The following is a 24,457-nucleotide window of genomic DNA, read 5'->3' on the forward strand; positions in this document are numbered from 1 at the left end:
GGCAAGAATACACAGAAGAACTATACAAGAAAGACCTCAATAACTATACCAGAAAGACCTCGATGTCCTTGACAATCACGACGGTATAATCACTGACCTCGAGCCAGACATCCTGGAATGTGAAGTGAAATGGGCCTTAGAAAGCATTGCTAACAACAAAGCTAGTGGAGGTGATGGAATCCCAGCTGAGCTATTCAAAGTCTTAGAAGATGATGCTGTTAAAGTGCTGCACTCAATTTGCCAGCAAATTTGGAAAACACAACAGTGGCCACAGGATTGGAAAAGGTCAGTATACATTCCAATCCCAAAGAAGGGCAATGCCAAGGAATGTTCAAACTATCGCACAATTGCACTCATATCACATGCTAGCAAGGTCATGCTCAAGATCCTACAAGCTAGGCTTCAACAGTACGTGGATAGAGAACTACCAGAAGTACAAGCGGGGTTTCGAAGAGGTAGAGGAACTAGAGATCAAATTGCCAACATTCGCTGGATTATGGAGAAAGCAAGAGAGTACCAGAAAAATATCTACTTCTGCTTCATTGACTATGCTAAAGCTTTTGACTGTGTGGATCACAACAAACTATGGCAGGTCCTTAAAGAGATGGGAGTACCAGACCACCTCACATGTCTCTTGAGAAACCTGTATAAGGGCCAAGAAGCGACAGTTAGAACCGGATACGGAACAACTGATTGGTTCAGCATAGGAAAAGGAGTACGACAAGGATGTATACTGTCACCTTGCTTATTTAATATATATGCAGAGTACATCATGCGAAATGCTGGCCTGGATGAATCACAAGCGGGAATTAAGATTGCTGGGGAAAAGATCAACAACCTCAGATATGCAGACGATACCACTCTAATGGCAGAAAGTGAAGAGGACCTAAAGAGCCTCTTGCTCAGGGTAAAAGAGGAGAGCGCAAAAGTGGGCTTGAAGCTCAACATCAAAAAAACTAAGATCATGGCATCCGGCCCCATCACTCCTTGGCAAATAGAAGGGGAAGTCGTGGAAGTGGTGACAGACTTCAGGTTCCTGGGATCCCAGATCACCGCAGACTGTGACAGCAGCCATGAAATTAAAAGACGCCTGCTCCTTGGGAGGAAAGCGATGGCGAACCTCAACAGCATGATAAAAAGTAGAGACATCACCCTGCCAACAAAAGTCCGCATGGTCAAAGCAACGGTATTCCCAGTAGTCATGTATGGCTGCGAGAGTTGGACTATAAGGAAGGCCGAGCGCCGAAGAATAGATTCTTTTGAACTATGGTGCTGGAGAAGACTCTTGAGAGTCCCTTGGACTGCCAGAAGATCAAATCAGTCAATCCTAAAAGAAATCAACCCTGACTGTTCCCTGGAAGGCCAGATAATGAAACTGAAGCTCAAATACTTTGGCCACCAAATGAGAAGGGAGCACTCACTGGAGAAGACCCTGATGCTGGGAAAGATTGAAGGTCAAAGAAGACCGGGACGGCAAAGGATGAGATGGTTGGACAGTGTCATCGACGCAACGAACATGAAATTGAGCCAACTTCAGAGGACAGCGGAAGACAGGAGGGCCTGGCGGGAGCTGGTCCATGGGGTCGCGAAGAGTCGGACTCGACTGTGCGACTGAACAACAACAAAATAGATGAAACACTCTTACTGGGCCTGATCCAGCACGGTTTATTTAATCCCATTGGCTTGAGCATCCCACCATAACAGATCACCCCAAGCGCTGGGGGTATAGAGATGCGAGGAGAAGGTACTGTTTGGATAATTAGAAAAACACCGTGGCTAGATGCGACTTGGGAACGTTGCCAAGAGTAAGCAAAGCGCCGGCAACGTTTGTTCTCCAATCACGGCGCAGTCTGTCCTATTTGGAACGCGGGCGGTGGCTTTTGGAACGCCGAGGGGAGGAAGCAGGTGGCAACATTGTCATCCAATCACAGAGCAGCCTGGAATTCCAGCTGGTTCGTTTCCTTTGATAAAAAGGAGGAGGTGTGCGTGCGCGCGTGGGGGATGGAGCTCTTGCCCTGTTCAAATATGGCCGCAAAAGGGAGGTTACAGGGGGTTCCCTGCTAAAAAGTCACTTCCGGAGAAAACAGGGAGGGTAGGTTGGGGAGGGGGGGATAAGATGGCTGCCCCCATCAAGATCGCAGAGTGACCATGTAGTGGAGTCCAGCCTCGTTGCTGGGGCACCTCTTTCTCCCATGCAAGGTGCTTTGCCAGGACAGGGGTGCCTGGTATTCCGGGGTTGCCTAGCTGAGGTGCCCCAGTTCCCAGAAAGCCCCTCCCCCCATGCATGAGTGCCCTACTACACCTTGTCAATTTAGTCTGGCCTTATCGAAGTATGCAGAGAGGGATTTCCCTGCGGAGAACTCAGCTTATTCCCTTGCACACAAGAAGTGCCGTCTGTGCAGATGTTAAGCCATATGCTGCTGGTGTTTGTTGTTTTGAAGCTGTAAGCGGTGGTTCTCGTGCAAGCGGGCTTCTCTTGGAGGGGGGGGAACATGAAGGTAACTGTGCCTGGCACGTATCTCCGTGAGATGCGGTGGTGCCCGCTCCTTTGTTTCACTGGGACGTTTTCCCGTTAAATTGCAACGAAGGGAAGGAGACAGGGTAGTGCAGGGAGGGGATCACCCCCCCCCCCCAATGGGCTCAGGGGGGCCGGCGGTGCGTGGTCGAATCGGGGCCATGGGGAACGTGCTTTACCCCGCGCCCGTCCTACGAAGGGGGCCCCGCCGAGAGGAGCCTCTGGCTAACCCAGGCAGTTTCGATGAGCTGCACAGAAAATGCAAAGGTAAGGCTTATATTTGCTGTCCTTTCGGAACCGAGGAGCAAATGGGGTCGGTTAGCAGCTCCAAGGCCGCCGGGCGGGGGCAGGCCGCTGCGGCTCCTCTCCGAAGTGAGTTGCCGGAGAGTCCGTAATTGCTTCCCTCCCTCCAGTTTTGGGTTGGTTGCTGCAGGGCAGCGTTTGGCACAAGGGCTACCAGCTGTCGATCCTGCCCAAGAGCTTCTTGAACTCATTACTTAATTAATGTTATTTATAGTCCGCCTTGCTCACTGGGACTCCAGGCGGACTACATAGAGTGCCAGAGCAGAGGTCGAGTCCAGTGGCACCTTTAAGACCAACGAAGTTTAATTTGGGGTCTAAGCATTCCTGTGCATGCATACTTCTTGTATCTGAAGAAGGGTGTGTGCACACGGAAGCTTATACTCTGAATTAAACTTCTTTGGTCTTAAAGGAGCCACTGGACTCAAACTCGTTCTGTTGCTTCAGACCAATGCAGCGGCCCACCTGAATCTACATATGAGTCCTGTCAATGCAATCAACAGGACATTCAATAAGCAATGAAATAGGGCTTGGGTTGTAGAAGCAACCAAAAATTTAAAAACCAGAACTGAAGCGATGCAAGTTGTTAACATGACACATTAAATGATGCAAAATTAAAACTACATAGTAGGATCCACCTTACAGCAAACTATACATAGTGGTGTAGCCTACAGTCCCTACTAATTTTTCCAGGTAACTTTGTGAATCGTTTTTTATAGCGCTGCCCAGTTATCTGTGTAGAAAGGCCTAGTGAATAGTTCAGTTTTGCATAGTTTGCAGGAAGCCAGGAGAGGGGGCACCTTCCCGACCTTTTCAAGCAGGCTGTTCCACCAGGCAGGAGCCACCACAGAGAAGGCATGCATATAGGTAGTTGCTGATTTTGCCCATTTGCGGATTAGACAGTTTGAACTGTGACTGTAACTCATCTTCCTTGCGTGGTTGGATGTGAAGGAACTGAAAAACTCTGTACAAACACAGTTGAAACTTTGGGGGGTGTGTGCACATGCATAGCAAGTGTGGGAGAGTTGCCTGTTTGGTGTGGAGAGCCAGTTTAGTGTAGTGGTTAAGTGTGCAGACTCTAATTTGGGAAAACCGGGTTTGATTCCGCACTCCTCCACTTGCACCTGGCTGGATGACCTTGGGCAAGCCGTAGTTCTGATAAGAGCTGTTCTTGAAAAAGAGCAGTTTTTGTCAAGAGAAGAAGAAGAAGAAGAGATTGGATTTATACCCCGCCCTTCACTTGGAGTCTCAGAGTGGCTTACAAACTCCTTTCCCTTCCCCTCCCCACAACAGACACCCTGTGAGGTGGGCGGGGCTGAGAGAACTCTGACACAAACTGCTCTTTTTCAAGGACAGCTGTGCCAGAGCTTGTGACTGACCCAAGGTCACATCAGCAGGTGCAAGTTGAGGAGTGGGGAATCAAGCCCCCCTTACTGCACAGGGTGTCTGTTGTGGGGAGGGGAAGCGAAAGGAGTTTGTAAGCTGCTCTGAGACTCCTTTGGGTAGTGAAGGGCGGGGTATAAATCCAATCTCTTCTTCTTCTTCTTTTACCTCACAGGGTGTCTGTTGTGGGGAGGGGAAGGGAAAGGAGTTTGTAAGCTGCTCTGAGACACCTTTGGGTAGTGAAAGGCGGGGTATAAATCCAATCTCTTCTTCTTCTTCTGTGCGGATTCATTCTAACAGTTTTGCTGTGCTGGTCCTGGATTCGAATCTTGTTTCTTTGTTGATCTTACTGGGTGGTCTCAGTCAAGCCATTAACACCACGTCTTTAATAAAAGGAGTGTAAAAATGCTGACTACCTCTATCCATGATCATTGCAGCAACCCGGTAGGGCAGAAGTGGAGTTGCCAACAGCCTGGGGGGGAAAGTCCTGAACTTTTAAGAGTGGCTGTGTGGGATGCTATTTACTAGGGGGTATTATTTAACTTAACCCTCTCTTGGATAGCCCCGGCAAGCCCGATCTCGGAAGCTAAGCAGGGTCCATTAGGAGGTCCACCAGCAGGGCCAGAACTCTAGAAGACCTCCCACTGCTGCCCCCCAAGCACCAGGAATAAAGAGCATCACTGCCCCAGACGTAGCATTCCATCTGTTCCTTGTGGCTGATGGCCACTGATGGACCTCTGCTACAGATGTTTATCCAGTCCCCTCTTGACACTGTGGAATGGCCTGCCCAAGGAGGTCAGGAGAGGTCTTGCTCTCTTGGCTTTCTGCAAACTATGCAAAACTGGAGAGGGCTTTCCTGCCCAGATAATATGGTCGCATTATACAGAATGGTTCACAAACTTCCTTGGATGTGATGGAGACTGGGATCTCTGCTGCTTTGTTTAGCTTATTTTAAAACAGGGTTCTATTACGTAACTTTTGTACCACTTAATGTGTCCTGTTAATACTTGTGCTATCCTTCAGTTCCTTCTGGTTGGCTCCAGACTTCTAATATCCTACTGCAGCCCCGGTCACACAGGCCGGATATCGCGCACGTGGGGGGGGGGGGGGGCGGGGGGGGGGGGGGGAGGCGTGGCTAATTGCCCCAGTGCAGTTTGATCTGCGATTACGCGATCAGACGCATCGGTGGCACACCATGGGTCCTTCCCTCGGCGCCAGTGGGTAAGCGAGGGTGGCGATCACACGACGATCCTGCAGCGCGGCAAAGAAGCGGCGTGATCACACCAGCAATGGCTAGGCGCCGCTGCCGTGACAAACGGAGTCATTTATTTTTTTTTAAGCTGAAACGGCACTTTCGCTTTCCTCTTTGTGCGCATGCGCCGTTGGGCGCTTGTGCGCATCTTGTGGAGACTTGGGGGGGGGAACCTGTTTGCGAAGGGACATGGGCGGGCGCCGGATGCCACCATCGGAAATGCGATCAGACGCCAGCCCTTGCCCCGCGGTTTCCGGAAACTAGTACCTCAGAGGTACTAGTTTTTAACTCTGCATCTTCGGCAGGAAGCCTCGGGTTCGCCACGGGAGCTCTACGCTTCCCAGATGTTGCGGTGTGATCGCGCCTGGAAAATCCGCCTATCTTCCGTCTCTGTAGCGTGGCTAATGCTCAGTGTGACCGCAGCCTGCGTTGGCTACTGAATGCCCCGTTTTGTTGATTTTACTGACTCGCTCTGTGTAATCCTCCTTGAGCTCCTGTGAGAAAAGCAGACGGTAAATAACATGCATAAAATAAGTAAAAATAAATCTGCTGAAGTGGGCACTGGTCCCCAAAAGCTAAAACAAAAACAACTGATTTTGTGCTTCAAGGCTCTTCATTAGAAAAGGCTGAAATAAAGGCCTTTGAAAAGCTGCCCAGCAGGTACACTTTCCTCATCCCAGTGTTGACAGATTGGGGGGAAACTTTACCGGTTGGCTTTCTGCTTTTGGGGTAGTGGTTAAAGGCCCAGAAATCCTGCCCCCGAGCTTTGTGTCCTATGTGAAAGAGCAGAGAGCATGCCGCCCGATGAGATACCCCTCCAACAAGATACACTTAAAAAGTAAGTTTCTAGTCCTCATGTTAGTTTTAAAAAAACCTTTGCCTTCACACTGCCTTTATTCCTGCCTGTCATTGGCTTCCTTGCCAAAAGGGAGAGTGGGAAGCCCTTATTTATTTTATATAATATGTTCTGACTGCAGCGACAAACCCTCCCCCCCATTTTTGCAAAGTAGGCCCCATGTAAACGATGATAGCCCTTTAGTTCTGTGATTAAACTTAATGCGGCGGCTTTTCTCCCCCCCTTCTAGAAGTTTTCCCTCAGCAGATGGAAGGGGTCAAGCTGATCATTAATAAAGCCCTCAGCAGCCATTTTCAGGTCTGTGCTCTTGTTACTGTTCTTAATATCTGGCGGGTGAGGGGGGGATTTTGGTAACCATATTGTGGAGAAATTAGCTGATCAGTTAGGCTTTGGTATGGCCTGGTCATTGCGGGGGGACGGGGGACACAGTGAACATTAATTAGGGTTGCCGACTCTGGGTTCGGAAATACCTGGAGATACCTGGAGATTTGGGGGTAGAGTTTGGGGAGGGACAATGCCATGCAGGGCACCTTCCAAAGCAGAAAGGACAAAGAAGAAAAAAGGGAAAAAAACTGAACCTAAACCTAGAATTCAGAACCTAAAAAGTTTAGTCAGGAATAGAAAAGGGCCAACTCTAAAAATCTAATCATAAATATACAAAAATATATATGTGTGTTTATTCAACATAAATTAAAATAACAAACAAAATAAATTAAAATAACAAAATAACAAATAACAAACATAAATTAAAATAACAAACATATAAAACTATCTTATTAGCCCTTGTATGTTTTTATAGTTTTATATGAGGTATGAATGAGCCCTTGTTTGTTATTTTAATTTATGTTGAATAAACACACATATATATTTTTGTATATTTTATGATTAGATTTTTAGAGTTGGCCCTTTTCTATTCCTGACTAAACTCTCACCTTCCAAAGCAGCCATTTTCTCTAGGAGAAGTGTAATAAATGTTTTAAATAATAAGCCATCTGTGTAGTCCAGAGATCAGTTGTGACTCCGGGAGATCTCCTCCAGTCCTTACTTGGAGGATGGCAACGGTAAGGTTAATGGACAGTTTGGTTTTCCCATGTCCCTGTAATGTGTGTCATAATTCCTTGGAGAGAAGGGAAACTAGTTTAGCCAGACGCGGCAAAGAGGTTTCTGCCATCTTCGGGCCTTGCCCGCCTCCGTGCCGCTTTGTTAGTCTTCAGTCAGTATGGGCAGAACAAAGGCTGAACTGTGCGGACGTTGGTCCTCTTGGCCTCTTCTTTACCCTACTCCACGAGGCCCTGAATCTACAGATTCCGGTTCTACTCTCCAAAGTGTGGGGTTTTTTTTGTCTTGTGAATTGTGGCAATGATGGAAAGTGCCGTCAAGAGCCTGTTTGGTGTAGTGGTTAGGAGCGCAGACTCTAATCCGGGAGAACCGGGTTTGATTCCCCACTCCTCCACATGCTGCTGGTGGTGTGGCCTTGGGTCAGTCACAAGTTCTTTCAGAGCTGTTCTGTCAAGGGCAGTCCTCGAGAGAGCTCTCTCGGCCCCACCTACCTCACAGGGTGTCTGTTGTGGGGAGCGGAAGGGAAAGGAGTTTGTAAACCACTTGGAGACTCCTTCGGGTCGTGAAGGGCAGGGTATAAATCCAATCTCTCCTCTTCTTCAAGTTGCAGCCAACTGCAAGATGGGAGAACTAAACAACAACCGCCGTGGAATCATCGCTACTAGCACTTTATTACGTCTTATGGTTTTAGAATTGTTATTTGTATTGATGCTGTTTAATCCTTATTCTATATTATTGTAAGTGTTATGTTGTTTTTAAGTAAGTCTCCCTGAGCCGGCCTAGGCCAGGAGGGCGGGGTAGAAATTTAATAAATCAAATCAAACTTACAGTTGCCCTGTAGGGTTTTGACATTGATTTCCTCAGCGTAGCAGCCCTGGTTTTCCTTGGTGGTCTCCCAGGGGTCATTTCCTGCAGGAACGCATAGGAGCGGAGCTCCAGCAGTAAAGAGCCCAGGGGGCGGGCACATGCAACAAGCCCCCCCCCCTGCTCCCAGCAGCCCTCAGTCAGAGCAAGAAGCAGCCAGGTAAGCTGCAGAGCCCCCCCCCGGTCTAAAACAGTCCAGTGGCACCTTTAAGACCAAGTTTTATTCAGGTACAAGCTCTCCCTCCTCTGTGAGGGCAGATCTGCACGTCCCCCCCCCCAATAGCTAGCAATCCAAAACAGTCCAGTGGAGCCTGAGCGGTGGGTGTTGCCTTCTGACACACTTCTGGTAATGTCAGGGGGTGTGGCATATGCAAATGAGTTATGCTAATGAGTTATGCTAATAAGCTCCTGCACCTACGAAATGACCCCTGTGGTCTCCCATCCAAGTACTGACCGGAGCTGACCCTGCTTAGCTTCTGAGATTGTGCAGTGGTGGTTTGCCATGGCCTGCCTCTGTGTCCAACCCTAGACCTCCTTGACAGTCTCCCATCCAAGTACTAACCAGAGCTGATACTGCTTAGCTTCCAAGACCTTTCTCAGACGTTGAAGAGTGATCATTTTCCTCGGGTAAGGGGCTGCATCTTCTCCAGCCTTTTGCTTCCCACCTTTTAAACTGGTCATCTCTCTCCAGGTGTCCCATACAATCCATATGAGCACAATTGGGCAGTCGAATTACCACCTAAACGCCACCTATGTCGGAGACCAGCAGACCAGCCCCACAGAGGTGAGTGAACCATAGTTTTGCTGTTAGTGGCAGGGCGGGGGAAGAAGTTGAAGAGGGAATTTGGGATACGTTTATTGTGTACCGGGTGCAAACGTCTGGAGGGGGTAGGTGTTGACTTTGCGTCTGTTTGGTGTACATGCCTTTGCACCATCAGCTGGGCTTCACCTGGTATTGGTTTAATGGTTAAAGTCTCGGACGTGGGTTGAGGATTCAGGGTGGACCGGTCCTGCTTAGTTGTTATCTTGGGGTCCCTTTTAATCTTTTACTTGGCATCCTCAGTATATAATCTTTAACTTGTGCTGGAGTAAGAGACGACAACCACAATATTTAGAAAACTAACATCTCATTTTTGTCTTTATTTTATTTTTAATCAACATAGAGAGGACAGTGATCAGCGCTACACAGATTCCTAGCTTGTTTGTGTTTGGGGCACAGTGTACCAGTCTTGGGTTATGGTAAATTGACGGTGGTGTCCATCTGTAATCTGGGAGTCTACCTTCTTCTTGAATTAGAATTCTTCCTCCCCCCCCCCCAACTAGGACAGGGGGACCTGGATTCAAATCCTCACTTAGCCCTCAAGCTCACTGAGTGACTTTAATTCCATCACTCTCTCTCAGCTGTACTTCCTCACAGGATCATTGTAGAAGAAGAAGAGTAGGTTTCTATACCCTGCTTTTCTCTACACTAAGGAGTCTCAAAGCGGCTGACAGTTACCTCTCCCTTTCCCCCACAACAGGCACCTTGTGAGACAGGTGGGGCTGAGAGAGTCCTGAGAGAAATTGTGACTGCCCGAAGTCACCAAGCAGGCCTCATGGGGAGGAGTGGGTAATCAAACCTGGTTCCCCATGAGAGCCAGCTGTGGTGTAGTGGTTAACCATGGCTCAGCCTGGCTTCCATTTCCCAGTTCATTATGCCTTTCTTCGTGCTTCTGACGTAGGCCTTTCCAACCCTCATTGGGGATGTTGACACTGCTGGAAGTCTCAATGCTCAGGCGCTCCTCCTATTGGCAGAGCGGATCCGGACGAAGGCTGTCTTCCAGGTAAGTGCCATGTATGACCTGGCTTGGGTGGGCGGGTATGGATGGGAGGAGCTCCCAAGCAGGGTTGCCAATCTCCAGGTGGAGCCTGGAGATCCCCCCAAATTACTGCTGGTCTCCAGACTACTGGAAATGGCTGCATTGGAGGGTGGGCTCCATAGCATTATACCCTGACCTCCCCAGGCTCCAGCCCCAAAATCTCCAGGAATTTCCCAACCCAGAGTTGGTGACCCTACTCCCAAGGCAGCTTTGTTATTGCTGGTCTGACAATTCATCTGCATTTGTGAGAGGGGCCGTGGCTCAATGGTAGAGTATCCGCTTGGCATGCAGAAGGTCCCAGGTTCAGTCTCATAAGAACATAAGAGACGCCAATGTTGGATCAGGCCAATGGCCCATCTACTCCAACACTCTGTCACACAGTGGCCAAAAATACCAGGTGCCATCAGGAGGTCCATCAGTGGGGCCAGGACACTGGAAGCCCTCCCACTGTTGCCCCCCCCAAGCACCAAGAGTACAGAGCATCCCCTGCCCCAGCCTGTGAGTTCCTATCTATACCTTGTGGCTAATAGCCACTGATGGACCTCTGCTCCATATGTTTCTCCAGTTCCCTCTTGAAGCTGTCCATGCTTGTAGCCGCCACTGCCTCCTGTGGCAGTGAATTCCAAGTGTTAATCACTCTTTGGGTGAAGAAGGACTTCCTTTTATCCATTCTAACCCGACCGCTCAACGATTTCATTGAGTGCCCACGAGTTCTTGTATTGTGAGAAAGGGAGAAAAGTACTTCTTTCTCGACCTGCTCTACCCCATGCATAATCTTATAAACCTCGATCATGTCCCCCCTCAGCTGTCGTTTCTCCAAGCTAAAGAGCCCCAAGCGCTTTAAAGGATCATGTTGGAAAAAAGAAGAGATTGGATTTATATCCTGCCCTTCACTCAGAATCTCAGAGCGGCTTACAAACTCCTTTCCCATCCCCCCCCCCTCCACAACAGACAACCTGTGAGCAATGCTCCCTTTAAGCTGTGGAGTCTTGTGAGCAAAAATTCAACTTTGTGAGCTACTGGCATTAAAGTGGTGAGCCAACGATTTGGCTGCTGCAGAAATTAGTTTGCTCTGGAGCCATCCTTCCTGAGCTAAGACAAAAATGTGTGAGCCGGAGGCTAAAAAACTGTGAGCTAGGCTAGCTCACACTAACTCAGCCTAGAGGGAACACTGCCTGTGAGGTAGGTGGGGTCGAGAGAGCTCTTTCCAGAACTGCCCTTTCAAGGACAGCTCTGACAGAACTATGGCTTGCCCAAGGTCATCCAGCAGCTGCAAATGGAGGAGTGGGGAATCAAACCTGGTTCTCCCAGATTAGAGTCCGTGCACTTAACCACTACACCAAACTGGCTCTCTTGGAGGTGATATGGAGGTGATGGGAAAGACCTCCGCCCGAGTCCTTGGAGAGCCGCTGCCGGTCTGAGTAGACAATACTGACCTTGATGGACCAATGGCCTGATTCAGTGTAAGGCAGCTTCATATATTCATATTCTTCTCTTGGCAAGCCATCAATGGCTAAGAATAAGTAGCGGCGGGGAAGAGGGTGAACCAGCCAGCACCTGGTTCAAATCTCGCCTCCTTCCCTGAACCGGGGTCCTCTCCCCTCCCTCTGTCCATTCCAGACACAGCAGTCCAAATTTATGACTTGGCAGTTTGATACGGAGTACCGGGGCGATGACTACACGGCCACCCTGACACTGGGCAACCCAGATTTGATCAGCGAGTCGGGTGAGTGCAACCATGTGACTGCGGGGGCGGGGTCCCATCTTTTCCTTGCTTCTCCAGCTCACGGCTGTCGACGCTTATAGGGTGCAGGAACTATATGGGTGAGTATGGTAAGGAAGCTGTCCTGCCTGGCTTCTACTGTTGGGGCTTTGGAGGACATCTGTGTGTCCTTTTTAGCGCATGATAGCACCACCACCCCCAATCATGTGTGAGAGCTCTGCAGACGGCCGCTTCTTCGCTCTCTGTGTGACTACAAACCCTGCCGGAATTTCTCAGCCTGTTAGCAAAGGAGCAACCCGGATTTTTGGCAGGGGTGCTGTTGGCCGTGGGGGTGCCGGTCTCATGTAATTCCTGCAACAGATGGCCAGGATTTCACTCTGTGGTGCAAATGAGGGCATCCGCATCCTTGCTGGAAGGGCAGAACGGAAAGCCCACGCCGCATGTCACTTGGCAACCGAAACCCTCAAAAGCCAGGGCCCTGTCACTTGTTCGTTTGTGCTGTGCAGTGGGATAGAGGCCTGGATTGCTTCCCTTGGAGAGTGGGGACAGAACCTCAGGCCCTGTGATTCCCCACATCCATCACCAGAGGGCGAAGGGAGTTCTATAACCCCCTAAAATGGGTCTGTATCCCAGCCTCTGGGTAACCTAGCAACCGTTGCTGCGAACAAGACAGGCGATGAGTAACCTAGCAACTGCCTCTGAAACGGGGTGGATCACCATGACATCTGTGTGGCTTAGAGAAGGATGGAGCATCATGCCTCCAAAGCAGCTTAGCAACTGTCGTGGGGGGAGCACCAGATTCCCCCTTAGCTACTGTGTAATGTACAGCAGTGACACCTTGGGATGAACGGGGGGGGGGTCGTAACCTCTGAGCAGTCTTGGGGGCCATCACTGAAGAGCAGCTGTGGTGACTGGAGAGAGCCAGTTTGGTGTAGTGGTTAGGAGGGGGGACTCTGATTTGGGAGAACCGGGTTTGATTCCCCACTCCTCCACATGCAGCTGCTGGTGTGACTCTGGGTCAGTCACAAGTTCTCTCAGAGCTGTTCTCTCAAGGTCAGTCCTCAAAAGAGCTCCCTCAGCCCCACCTACCTCACAAGGTATCTGTTGTGGGGAGTGGAAGGGAAAGATTGTGAGCCTCTCTGAGTGAAGGGTGGGGTATAAATCCAATCTCTTTCTCTACTACTTCATCAAAGGCTGGCAACCCTTGGGTGCTTCTGGGGGCAGGCCTGGGCGTCGCGCAGTGTCACATGATGTCCCTTCTGGTCGTGGAACCGGAAGTGATGTAACATGTTGGTGGGACTCTCTAGGAACCTGCAAAAATTGCTAGAGCAGGGCCCCCCAACGTGGTGCCCATGGGTACCATAGTGCCTTCTGACACCTCACCTGGTGCCCGTCAATTGTTTTGAGAAAGTGGGTAGGCCCCTATTGGATTGCTTCTGACGGGCCACTAAAAATCTGATTGGCTGTGTGGAATAAAATGTTTCATTTACTCTTCTTTATATTGTTTGTTTTTTTTTAGATTATCCCTTTTCTCCCCTCCACTTGAGTTTCCTCTGTGCGGCCCTGCCTCCTGCAGCAGCCATTTTGTAATTGGCTCTACTTTTTGTGGCAGCCATTTTGTAGTTGCACCTACCAACCCTTTGTCAGAATTCCAAAGGTGCCCTCATGCTCAAGTGTCCCGGCAGCATATGATGTCACTTCCTGTTACGTGACTGGAAGTGATGCTGTGAAGTCACTTTTTCGCCCACATTTCTCCTGGGACTGGGGGTGGAGGTGGAAGGTCTTCTGCTGCAGTAGGAGACCTGATCCCCATATGAAGAAGAGGAGATTGGATTTATACACTACCCTTCACTTGGAAGGAGCGGCTTACAATTTCTTTCCCTTCCTCTCCCCACAACAGACACCCTGTGAGGAAGGTGGGGCTGAGGGAGCTCTGAGAGAACTGCTCTTGAGAGAACAGCTCTGAGAGAACTTGTGACTGACCCAAGGTCACAACAGCAGCTACATGTGGAGGAGTGCGGAATCAAGCCTGGTTCTCCCAGATAAGTGTCCGCGCTCCTAACCACTACACCACCCTGCTCCAGTGTGAGCTACACACAAACCCCAGGCTTTCTGGACCAGTCCTTCAGGGTCCCCAATTTCTTTTCTCTTCTGGGGGAATGTTTGGTGAGCGTTTTGGGAGGGCGGCCGTTTCCTCTCTGCCATTTTGCAACACAGCGATGGTTGCTGTACTGCTCTTAATAGGGTGGGGAAGGGGTCTGCCTCCTTCCTGAACGGCAGACACTGTGTTTCCTTCCCTGCAGTTATTGTCGTTGCGCACTTCCTGCAGAGCATGACCTCACGGCTGGTTCTAGGGGGTGAAATGGTATACCACCGGCGGCCGGGCGAAGAGGGCGCCATCGTCACACTGGCTGGGAAGTATACAGGTTGGTTCCTGTGATGACGTTTTGGGGTCTGAAGTCGAGAAGGGTTCCTCCCCACACTTCCATTTGTATCCCTCATCATGTCTGTGGCTTTGAAAGGGTGATTTCGTGTCAGCAGAGGGGAGCACAAGCTGATTCAAACCTTTGGAAAATGACCACAGTTCAGCCATGTTGGATCGTACCATTTCAGAATGCATAGGGGTGGGGATTGAATGTTTTGAGTAATTTCCTTGTGTTGTAGGCTAGCCTTGAAACCGATCCATGATGAGAGAGGCAGAACAGAAATAGTTATTGTTCTGTTCTTCAACGGATATTGCTTTGTGGACATTGTCTTATAAGTAATTGTCTTATGCACTAATAATCCCTATAATCAGGGGCCATTTCGTAGAAAAAGAGGTGCAGGAGCTCATTAGCATAACTTATTTGCATATGCCGCATCCTCTGACATCACCGGAAGTGTGTCAGGAGGCAACACCCACCGCTCAGGCTTCACTGGACTGTTTTGGATTGCTAGCTATTGGGGGGGGGGGAGTGCAGATCTGTCCTCGCAGAGGAGGGAGAGCTTGTACCACTGGATTGTTTTGGACCAGGGGGCCGTGGCTTTGCAGTTTACCTGGCTGCTTCTTGCTCTGACTGAGGGCTGCTGGGAGCAGGGGGTGGGGCTTGTTGCATGTGCCCGCCCCCTGGGCTCTTTACTGTCGGAGCTCCGCTCCTGTGCGCTCCTGCAGGAAATGACCCCTGCCTATAATATTATTGTGCCCATAAAGCTATAAACAAATTGAAAAAGTCCTTTGGTCCCCCCCCCCCAATAGAGTCCCTTACCGAGCGACACATACCTTTGTTCATCCCATGACACCTCCTGTCCAGCATTCCAATAAAGCAAGAACATTACACTAGGAATAGAAGTCTTTGTTTAAGGAAACTTAGCCTTTTTGTCATGCTAGCCTTCTATGTGCGGGGAGAGTTTTTACAAGAGCAAGTATTCAGAAATGTCACCCCCCCATCCCCCAATCTGCGTAGTATTTTTAAAAAATCCCCGAATGTTTAACTTGTCTTTTAGCTTGCAAAATTAAACAGTTCAGTTCAAACAAATTCCAGTCTGGTGTGCTAAAAATTGCTGTTCAAGAGCCAATTTGGGGAAGGGGGGAGGGAGACCTATAAGTAAAGGTTTCCCTTGCTCGAAAGCCAGTCAAATCCGACTCTAGGGGGTGGTGCTCATCTCCATTTCCAGCGCTGTCCAAAGACGGTTCTGTGGTCATGTGGCCGGCATGACTAAACGCCGAGGCACAAGGAACGCTGTTACCTTCCCACCAAAGTGGTACCTATTTGTCTACTTGCAATTTCTTGCTTTCGAACTGCTAGGTTGGCAGGAGCTGGGACCAGAAACGGGAGCGTCACGCGGCACTAGGGTCTCAAACTGCTGAACTACAGACCTTCCCTGTCTAAATCTCATGTATCTAGAACTCTTTTATCCTGCCCTTTCTCCCAGGAGCTGTGGGTGGTGGTGGTGATTTCTCCCTTCTCCATTTTATCCTCAGAACAGCCCTGTGAGGTAGGCTAGGCTGAGTAATGGTGGCTTGTCCATGGTCACTCAAAGTTATGGCACGGTGGCTTGTATCTCAAACGCTTGTCCAACTCTAGCCGCTACACCAGCACTCCCCCGTGCGATCAATAGTACCCCAACGTATACACGGCTTATATTGCCCCCTCTTCCTCTCCCTGCTGTAGCTCTCAAATGGGTAGCCACGCTTAACCTCGGCTATGGTGGGGCTCATGCCAGTTACTACCATCGAGCCAACGACCAGGTAAGACAAAAATGAGTCTCCACCGCCACCACAACATCCCTGGGACCAAGTACCTGTCCCTTGTGATGCTCTGTATTCTTGGTGCTTGGGGGAGGGGGCAACAGTGGGAGGGGCTTCTAGTGTCCTGGCCCCACTGCTGGACCTCCTGATGGCAGCTGGTATTTTTGGCCACTGTGTGACGGAGTGTTGGACTAGATGGATCGTTGGCCTGATCCAACATTGGCTTCTCTCGTGTTCTTATGTACTTTTTACCTCATTTTTTTCCTTCTTGCAGATTCAGGTGGGGGTAGAATTTGAAGCCAACACACGGCTGCAGGACACAAGCTTTGCTTTTGGTTATCAGCTGACCCTTCCTCAAGCAAGCATGGTGTTCAGAGGTGAGCCAGGAGTCGGGAGTGCTCCAGCCTAGGGAGCCAGTAGGGGGAGAGCCAGTTTGGTGTAGTGGTTAGGAGCGCAGATTCTAATCTGGGAGAACCGGGATTGATTCCCCACTCCTCCACATGCAGCTGCTGGTGTGACCTTGGGTCAGTCACAAGTTCTCTCAGGAGCAGTCCTCAAAAGAGCTCCCTTAGCCCCACAGGGTGTCTGTTGTGGGGAGGGGAAGGGAAAGGAGATTGTAAGCCGCTCTGAGACTCCTTCGGGTAGTGAAGGGGTGGGGAGGGGAAGGGAAAGGAGATTGTAAGCCGCTCTGAGACTCCTTCGGGTAGTGAAGGGTGGGGTATAAATCCGATCTCTCCTTCTTCTCTTCTCTTAATACTTCCAACAAGACTGTGCTTTCTAGCGTGCTAGTCTTCATGTGTTGTCTGTTCTGGATGCTAGTGTGCTGTTTATATATGACAGAGGGGGCCGTTAGTGTTTGTGGTTGTCTCTCAACTTGTTTTAGATAGCTGCTGGAGGTGGAATTGGTAATTCTTGGGGGGGGGGTAAGGCTTGTGGTAGGGTTTCCAGGTCCCTCCTGGTAGCTGGCAGAGGGTAGAAGGGACTTATTGGCAGGGGGTGGGAGGCCTAGGCCGCCATCAAAGCGATGTCACTTCCTGTACACACCAGAAGTGATGTCATTGTGTTGCTGGCAATGCAGGATGCTCTGGTATTTGAGCAAAATTCTATGGTAGGTGCCTTTTTCACCTTAGTTTTTGCCCAAATACTTGGGCATTCCATCTCGCTTCCGGTGCACTCTGGAATGGATGTCGGCGTGTCACCGGTAATTCCTGTGATTTATGGCTGCTGTATTTTATAGTTAATAAGAATACAAATGGTGCTTGCCTATTACATAGATAATAGAAAAAATATCACAGCTAATAATATGATGCTGTATCACAAAATTTAGAAAAGTCACATCCTGGTGATGTTCTCCCATCCTTGTGATATCACCAGCGTGTTTAGAGAAAGTTTTGCTGGCAAGTATTAGAGCAGAAGGCTTTGTACCTGGTTAAGGAAACGTTAATGGACTGGCTTGCTCCTTGCATAAAAGTTCAGCTGTGAATAAAAGGGATAGTTTCTGAGGAAAATCTACGATGAATAACTTCTGAGGAAGATCAGCTATGAAACTGGCTTACATATAGATGCTCGTCGGTGCACTACAAGTTATTACAGAAGCCGTTCTACAATATCACAGAGATGGTACTTTTCTAAATTTTGTGATAACAGGAACACGTTATTCGTTGTGATATTTTTCTGTTATCTATGTGTCCGCGCCGGGCTCTTTCATGATGCCGGGAGGTGGACAGGCCGGGGAAGCGCATGTCCCCAACCCGCTCCCTCAGTGACAGCCCAGACGCAGGGAGCACTCAGGAGAGAGGGAGCGGTCCGGCGCAAAAATCGCTCCTCGTACCAAAGAGGGGCGAGCCTGGGTGAAAGAAAGAGGAGAGCGGAGGGTCCTTGCTTTACCTCACACTCCTAGAATGGGAGAAGTCCAGGCACCGGTTACGGCATACAGAGCGGAAGCGGGCACTCCCCCTTCCCGCACAACACCACGGGGATTTAAAAGGTGGTGGGATCAAAAAGGGGAAACCCTCAGGGATTGGGAAAACACGGGGACCACGGAGAGTGGTAGCTGAAAGAGCCTATGGGCGGGGAGGGTGGGGAGGAGGATAAAAGAGAGGAAACGGGATGCACCGGGGAGGAGTTCAGATAATCGCATAGCTAAGCCAGAGAGAAAGCGAAGAGGCGATTAATCTGAGAACGGGGTCTGGCGTGTGGAGCAACACCCAGCCCGTTCATATCTGAGGTGTTTGTTTCCTTGAAGATCCTCCTCCCAACACGGCGACAGGCTTTACAGGGTCCGGGGGCAACCCGGAACACGACACTATGTAATATGCAAGGACCATTTGTCGTTTTATTAACTATAAAATACAGTAGCCGTACATCACAGTGATGGCTTGTTATTAGGTTTTTACACTGTGATCCCTGTTTGCTTTTCTGTCATGTTGCTGGTGACATCACTGCGACGCTGGCTTTGGCCTTCTGCTGGAAAGTTCCCCCACTAGTCAGTGATTGGCAGCTGGGGTTTGGGGACCCCCCACCCCAGTGTGGGCGTGGCAGCCCTGTTTTGGTGGCTGTCCTTAAAAGTTCCCATACTTGTCTCTAATCAGAATTTTGAGCACTGAAAAGGAGCTGGGTATATTGCTTGTGATATAGTGCAGTCTCTTTTGGTTCCCCGAATGCTTTTCCTTCAGCACTTGCCAGCGGAAGGAAAACCATGTTGGGGCGTCGATAGCCAAAGTGGGGTGAGGTTTCCGTACCACTTCAGCAGAGGCGGCCATCTTCTTCCTGACAGCCTGAGCCAGTTTGGTGTAGTGGTTAAGTGTGCGGACTCTAATCTGGGAGAACCGGGTTTGATTCCCCACTCCTCCACTTACACCTGCTGATGTGACCTTGGGTCAGTCACAAGCTCTGGCACAGCTGTTCCTGAAAGAGCAGTTTGTGTCAGAGCTCTCTCAGCCCCACCCACCTCACAGGGTGTCTGTTGTGGGGAGGGGAAGGGAAAGGAGTTTGTAAGCCGCTCTGAGACTCCCAAGTGAAGGGCGGGGTATAAATCCAATCTCTTCTTCTCTTCTTCTTCTGAGTGTGGACCTTCTTCTGAGGCCAAGTTTCCCTTCAAAGCTCCTTGACGGAGGGTAGAAAAACAGGCTGGATTGTCGGGAAATGGTGCTGGCTTGGGTTTTGGCTGAGAGCTTGGGGGGGTGAGGGGAGAAGGTTGGTGCGTCTCCTGAGCTGCTTAAACGGTTCTTTTCTTCTCGAGGCTTCTTGGATAGCAACTGGTGTGTGGGGGCCGTTCTGGAGAAGAAGCTGCCCCCTCTGCCCGTCACCCTGGCCTTGGGCACCTTCCTCAACCACTGGAAGAATCGGTTCCACTGCGGCTTCAGCATCATCGTGGGCTGAGGGCTCTTGGGACTCGTCTCGGCCGAGAGAGATGCCGTCAGGTTTAAATTTTTTTTGCGAAACTGTGTGGCACGATTGGCCCAGCTGCGTGTGAGGGCGACGGGCTGGCTCACCACGGACTTTGGCACGCATGGTGGCGATTTTGGCCTTGCCACGCCGGAACAGGGTTCTCTGACCGGCCTACGGAAAGCTGGCGGCTGCTCGGAGAGATGTCAGAAAGCGGTCGCGGATCGCCCTCGTCCCGATCTGCGAGGTACGGACTTTGTGGTGGGAGGCAGAACCTGGTCGTCCTGCCTGCCTTATGGACGGATGCCTTCCTGCCTTCGTTTGCTGTGGTTCGGCAGATGCCGATCTCATGGAGTTGACATTATTGCTATGTTGGACCGGTGCCAGGGTTTGGAAGTCGGGAGAGAGGCTGTTTATCTCCCATCCTGGCACGCTACAATTGGTTTGTGGGTGCTGTGTACCCCCCTTTCCCCTGACAGTTGGAATGGCTGCTGATTCTGTGTATGATGACTTGGAAACCTGATTAAAATCATACCGGAGACCGCTCCTCCCCTCCTCAAAGGACGTCTCGCTCGCAGTCATTTTTGAAACACTGTAGCCACCTTGCCAAAAATTGGTTTTACTGGTAGCCGTTTTCTAATACGTGGAAGTCACTGGCTTGCACAACTCCTGCCCTCCCCTCCAAAGTTTCTGGCTGGCAACTCCTCCATTCTGGAAATAATAATTATATGGAATTGAGGTAATTTGGTGTAGAGGTTAAGAGCGGCGGACTGTAATCTGCAGAACTGGGTTTGATTCCCCACTTCTGCAGATGCAGCCAGCTTGGGTAACCTTGGGCCCGTCACGGTTCTCTCAGAATTGTTCTCTCAAGGGCAGTTCTCGAGAGAGCTCTCTCAGCCCCGCCTACCTCACAGGGTGTCTGTTGTGGGGAGGGGAAGGGGAAGGAGAGGAGATTGTAAGCTGCTCTGAGACTCCGAGTGAAGGGCGGGATAGAAATCAAATCGCTTCTTCTTCATTGTGTGTAGGATAGTCAGGAGATCCTAGGATTGTCTGGCAGCAAGAAGTTCTTGCTCTTAGCGTTGTGCTAGTGACGAGCTAGACTTGTTTTTTTTTAGGGCCTGAGAGAGCTCTGGAAGAACTGTGGCTGGCCCAAGGTAATTCAGCTGGCTTCATGTGCAAGAGTGGGGAATTGAACCCAGTTCTCCAAGTGTCTGCCACTCTTAACCACTACACCAAATTGGCTCTCTGGTGAGGCTGAAGTTATGTGATCAGAGGCACTTTATTGCTTTTCATGTATCTCGGGACTGAACGCTGTAGCACTGAAAATGCTCTGAAAATTGACTGTGCTGGTGTTTTGGCAAATCTCGGCTTAAAATTAAGGATGGTTGAATAATCACTGGTTCCACTTACGTCCTGGGTGCCAGGCAGCTGATCTGTCACCAGGCTGTTGGGCTATTAGTGGCCATTTTGTGCCTTTCTGCAATGAAGAGGTTGCATCCCAGCTCTGCAGGGATACAATCGGAAGATGACTCCCTGCCAGTCGGGGATGGGGATCGGCTGGGAGTCCTCTTCTGCTCTGCAACAAGCAGACTGTATTTCAGCTTTGCATGGACATGATCAGAAGAGCACTCCCTGCTGACTGGGGATGGGGATTGGGTGGGAATTGAAATTAAATCAAAAGAGTTTTTGGAGGAAGAACTTCCTGATGGTTAGAGTGGTTCCTCAGTGAAACAGGTTTCCTCAGGAGGTGGTGGGCTCTTCTTCTTTGGAGGTTTTCAAGCAGAGGCTAGATTGCCATCTGTCAGCAATGCTGATTCTGTGTACTTAGGCAGACCACAAGAAGGGAGGGCAGGAAGGGTTGCATCAGGACTTAGTTCTCGTGGCCCTTTCTTACACGCCTAGGGAAATGCTGATTGCCACTTTGGGGTCAGGAAGCAGTTTTTCTCAGGGCCAGTTTGGCCGGGGATCCTGGAGGTTCTTTGTCATCTTCTGGCATGGAACGGGTCACTGGGGTTGTGAGGGGGGGGAGGTATTTGTGAATTTCCTGCATTGTGCAGGGGGTTGGACTAGATGACCCTGGAGGTCTCTTCCAACTCTATGGTTCTGTGGTTCTGCTCTCCCACTCTGGGAAAACTCTGCTGCTGCCCTAGCCTTGCTGAAAGGAAGTGATGCTTCCTGGTGGCGTTGAGAGTGGAGAATCAGAAATCAACTTCAAGCTTTTTCTAGCTATGAATCGGCTTCTGACCTTTGGAACAGCTGGTGGAACTTGTGCTCAGGCTCCACGGCTAGGCCCTGGAAATGTAGCAGCAGACCCCTGGCCTATGATTCCTGGTTTTAAAATGTGCAAAATTACGTGCCACTTGGCTTCCAGTACCTTGAACTGTAGAGGAGTATAGAAGAGAAGACTTAAAATTGAGGGCTAGTAGGGGTAAAAAATCCAGGATTTAGGGGTAGGGAAGGATCAAGGCGTGTCTGCAACAGGAAGAGAGGTAACATAAGAGACGCCAATGTTGGATCAGGCCAAAGGCCCCTCCAGTCCAACACTCTGTGTCACACAGTGGCCAGAAATACCAGCTGCCATCAGGAGGTCCACCAGTGGGGCCAGGACATTAGAAGCCCTCCCACTGTTGACCCCCCCCCCAAGCACCAAGAAGACAGAGCATCACTTGCCCCAGAGTCCCTATCTATATCTTGTGGTTTATAGCCACTGATGGACCTCTGCTCCATATGCCTATCTAATTCCCTTTTGAAGCCGTCCATGCTTGTAGCCGCCACCACCAGTGTTCCCTCTAAGCTGAGTTAGTGTGAGCTAGCTCAGAGTTTTTTAGCCTCCAGCGCACACATTTTTTGTCTTAGCTCAGGAAGGATGGCTCCCGAGCAAACTAATTTACGCAGTATCCAAATCGCTCGCTCATGACTTTAATGATAGGAGCTCACAAAGTAGAATTTTTGCTCACAGGACTCCACAGCTTAGAGGGAACATTGGCCACCGCCTCCTGTGGCCGTGAATTCCATGTGTGGATCATTCTTTTGGGTGAAGAAGGACTTCCTTTTATCCGTTCTAACCCGACCGCTCAGCAGTTTCATGGAGTGCCCACGAGAGAGGCTGCAGAAGTGGGAAAATTCGTCTTTTAAAGTGCTGTGATGGTGGTGAAAAGAACTCATTGCCGCCTCTTCGAAGAACAGCCTTCACAAAATACCACAGCCAGGAGGGTTTGCCAGCTGCAGGCTGGGAAATTTCTGGAGATTTGGGATTGGAGTCTAGGGAAGGGAAGGGCCATCAGCAGGGTATAATGCTGAGAGAGCCCTTTTCTTCAGGGGAACTGATCTTTGTCTCCCCGGCCTACCTGGAGGCCAGAAGCCCTACTACCAAGTCTCCTGTGGTTCCTGAATGCAAAGAAAATGGCTCTCTGTGTTGAACTGGAACAGCATCCACTCTTTAGTCGAAAAAATTATTGGTGACCCTGAGCACAAAGGAAATTTGATGGATCTAGGTATGGGGAGTTAGGGAGAGGGATGGAAAGAGGGATGTTCGGCCTTGTCCTCCGTTTGCATGTGGTAGCGGAGTCTTGTGGTTGCTTAGCAACGCTGCCCTGGTTCTGATCACTGAGGCCTGAGCAAAACCCCACTGACAATAATTTACTTCTGAGGCTGGGGGGGATAAGGAGTCCGGGTGCTTGGAGCAAGCCAGCTGTCTGAGAGCCACTTTGGTGTAGTGGTTAGGAGCACGGACTCTAATCTGGGAGAACCGGGTTTGATTTCTCACTCCTCCACATGCAGTTACAGGTTCCCCACTCCTCCACATGGGTCAGTCACAGGTTGATTCAGAACTGTTCTCTCACAAGCAGTTCTGGAAAGATCCCTCACAGCCCCACCTACCTCACATGGTAACTGCTGTGGGGAGGGGGAAGAGGAGGAGATGGGATTTATACCCTGCCCTTCACTCAGAGTCTCAGAGCGGCTGACAAACTCCTTTCCCTTCCCCTCCCCACAGCAGACACCCTGTGAGGTAGGTGGGCTGAGAGAGCTCTTTCCAGAACTGTCCCTGAGAGAACAGCTCTGACAAAACTATGGCTTGCCAAAGGTCATCCAGCAGCTGCAAGTGGGGATGGGAAAGGAGATTGTAAGCCACTCTGAGACTCTTTCCAGTAGTGACGTCTCTGAAGTTTGAAGGGGAGTTAGTCTAGCATACTTCCCAGTCCCTTCTTCTTCTGCACAACTGTTGGAGGACAAATTGGTGTTGGAGAAGTAAGATTAGAAAGTCTCCCCATGCAAACGGGGGATATGTGCTCATTCCACACTAGGTACCTGCCATTACAGGAAGCAGCTTAATTTTTCCCCTTAGCTGTGTTGTTCATGGTGTTAGCCATGTCCATAAGCATATGGAGCAGAGGTCCATCAGTGGCTATTAGCCACAAGGTATAGATAGGGGCTCTGGGGCCAGTGATGCTCTGTCTTCTTGGTGCTTGGGGAGGCCAACAGTGGGAGGGCTTCTAATGTCCTGGCCCCACTGGTGGACCTCCTGATGGCACTGGTATTTCTGGCCACTGTGTGATACAGAGTGTTGGACTGGATGGGCCTTTGGCCTGATCCAACATTGGCGTCTCTTATGTTCTTATGTTCTGCATCAGAACAGCTAGATTTGAATCGAGTAGCGTCTTAGAGACCAACGAGGTTTTCATGTGCAGTAGAACAGCTAAATTGGAATCAAGTAGCACCTTAGAAACCAACAAGTGTATAGGGGTATGGGCTTTTAGATTTTGGGAATCATTGCTCTTGTATCTGACAGAGCAAGCTTTGACTCTCCAAAGCTCCTACCCTGAAAATCTTGCTGATCTCAAAGGCGCTTCTGGACTGGAATCTATATTTTTTTAATTGAACATTTGATCCTATTATCCTATACAAGCTCGCCAAAGTGGTGAACAACACTAGCCTTAAGCTATCCTGGGTCCCCGGTCCAAATGTGCTGGTGCTTTTGCAGTGACTACTAGACTCACGTCACTGTTTAAAAGAGAGTTCTCTTGATGGTGG

General features: G+C 50.0%; 1 protein-coding gene across 1 annotated transcript; it reads left to right on the top strand.

The window, feature by feature from the left end:
* The first annotated feature begins 2,656 nt into the window (after positions 1–2,656).
* Positions 2,657–19,980, top strand: TOMM40L (translocase of outer mitochondrial membrane 40 homolog (yeast)-like). Its single transcript, XM_015424733.1, has 9 exons — positions 2,657–2,782; positions 6,536–6,603; positions 8,921–9,013; positions 9,951–10,052; positions 11,709–11,814; positions 14,115–14,237; positions 15,963–16,039; positions 16,314–16,416; positions 19,281–19,980. Exons 1-9 carry the CDS (start codon positions 2,677–2,679, stop codon positions 19,418–19,420), a joined length of 918 nt encoding a protein of 305 aa, XP_015280219.1. The 5' UTR covers positions 2,657–2,676; the 3' UTR covers positions 19,421–19,980.
* The last annotated feature ends 4,477 nt before the right edge of the window (positions 19,981–24,457 follow it).

This window comes from Gekko japonicus, unplaced genomic scaffold, assembly GCF_001447785.1.
Source record: "Gekko japonicus isolate JY-2015 unplaced genomic scaffold, Gekko_japonicus_V1.1 scaffold755, whole genome shotgun sequence".
Lineage (NCBI taxonomy): Eukaryota > Metazoa > Chordata > Lepidosauria > Squamata > Gekkonidae > Gekko > Gekko japonicus.

Bases quoted from the DNA above. Each gene is read 5' to 3' on its own strand.
- TOMM40L (XM_015424733.1), top strand. From the start codon at position 2,677: ATGGGGAACGTGCTTTACCCCGCGCCCGTCCTACGAAGGGGGCCCCGC. The intron at 11,815-14,114 runs GTGAGTGCAACC...CCTTCCCTGCAG, and splicing joins AGATTTGATCAGCGAGTCGG to TTATTGTCGTTGCGCACTTC. The intron at 16,417-19,280 runs GTGAGCCAGGAG...TTTCTTCTCGAG, and splicing joins AGCAAGCATGGTGTTCAGAG to GCTTCTTGGATAGCAACTGG.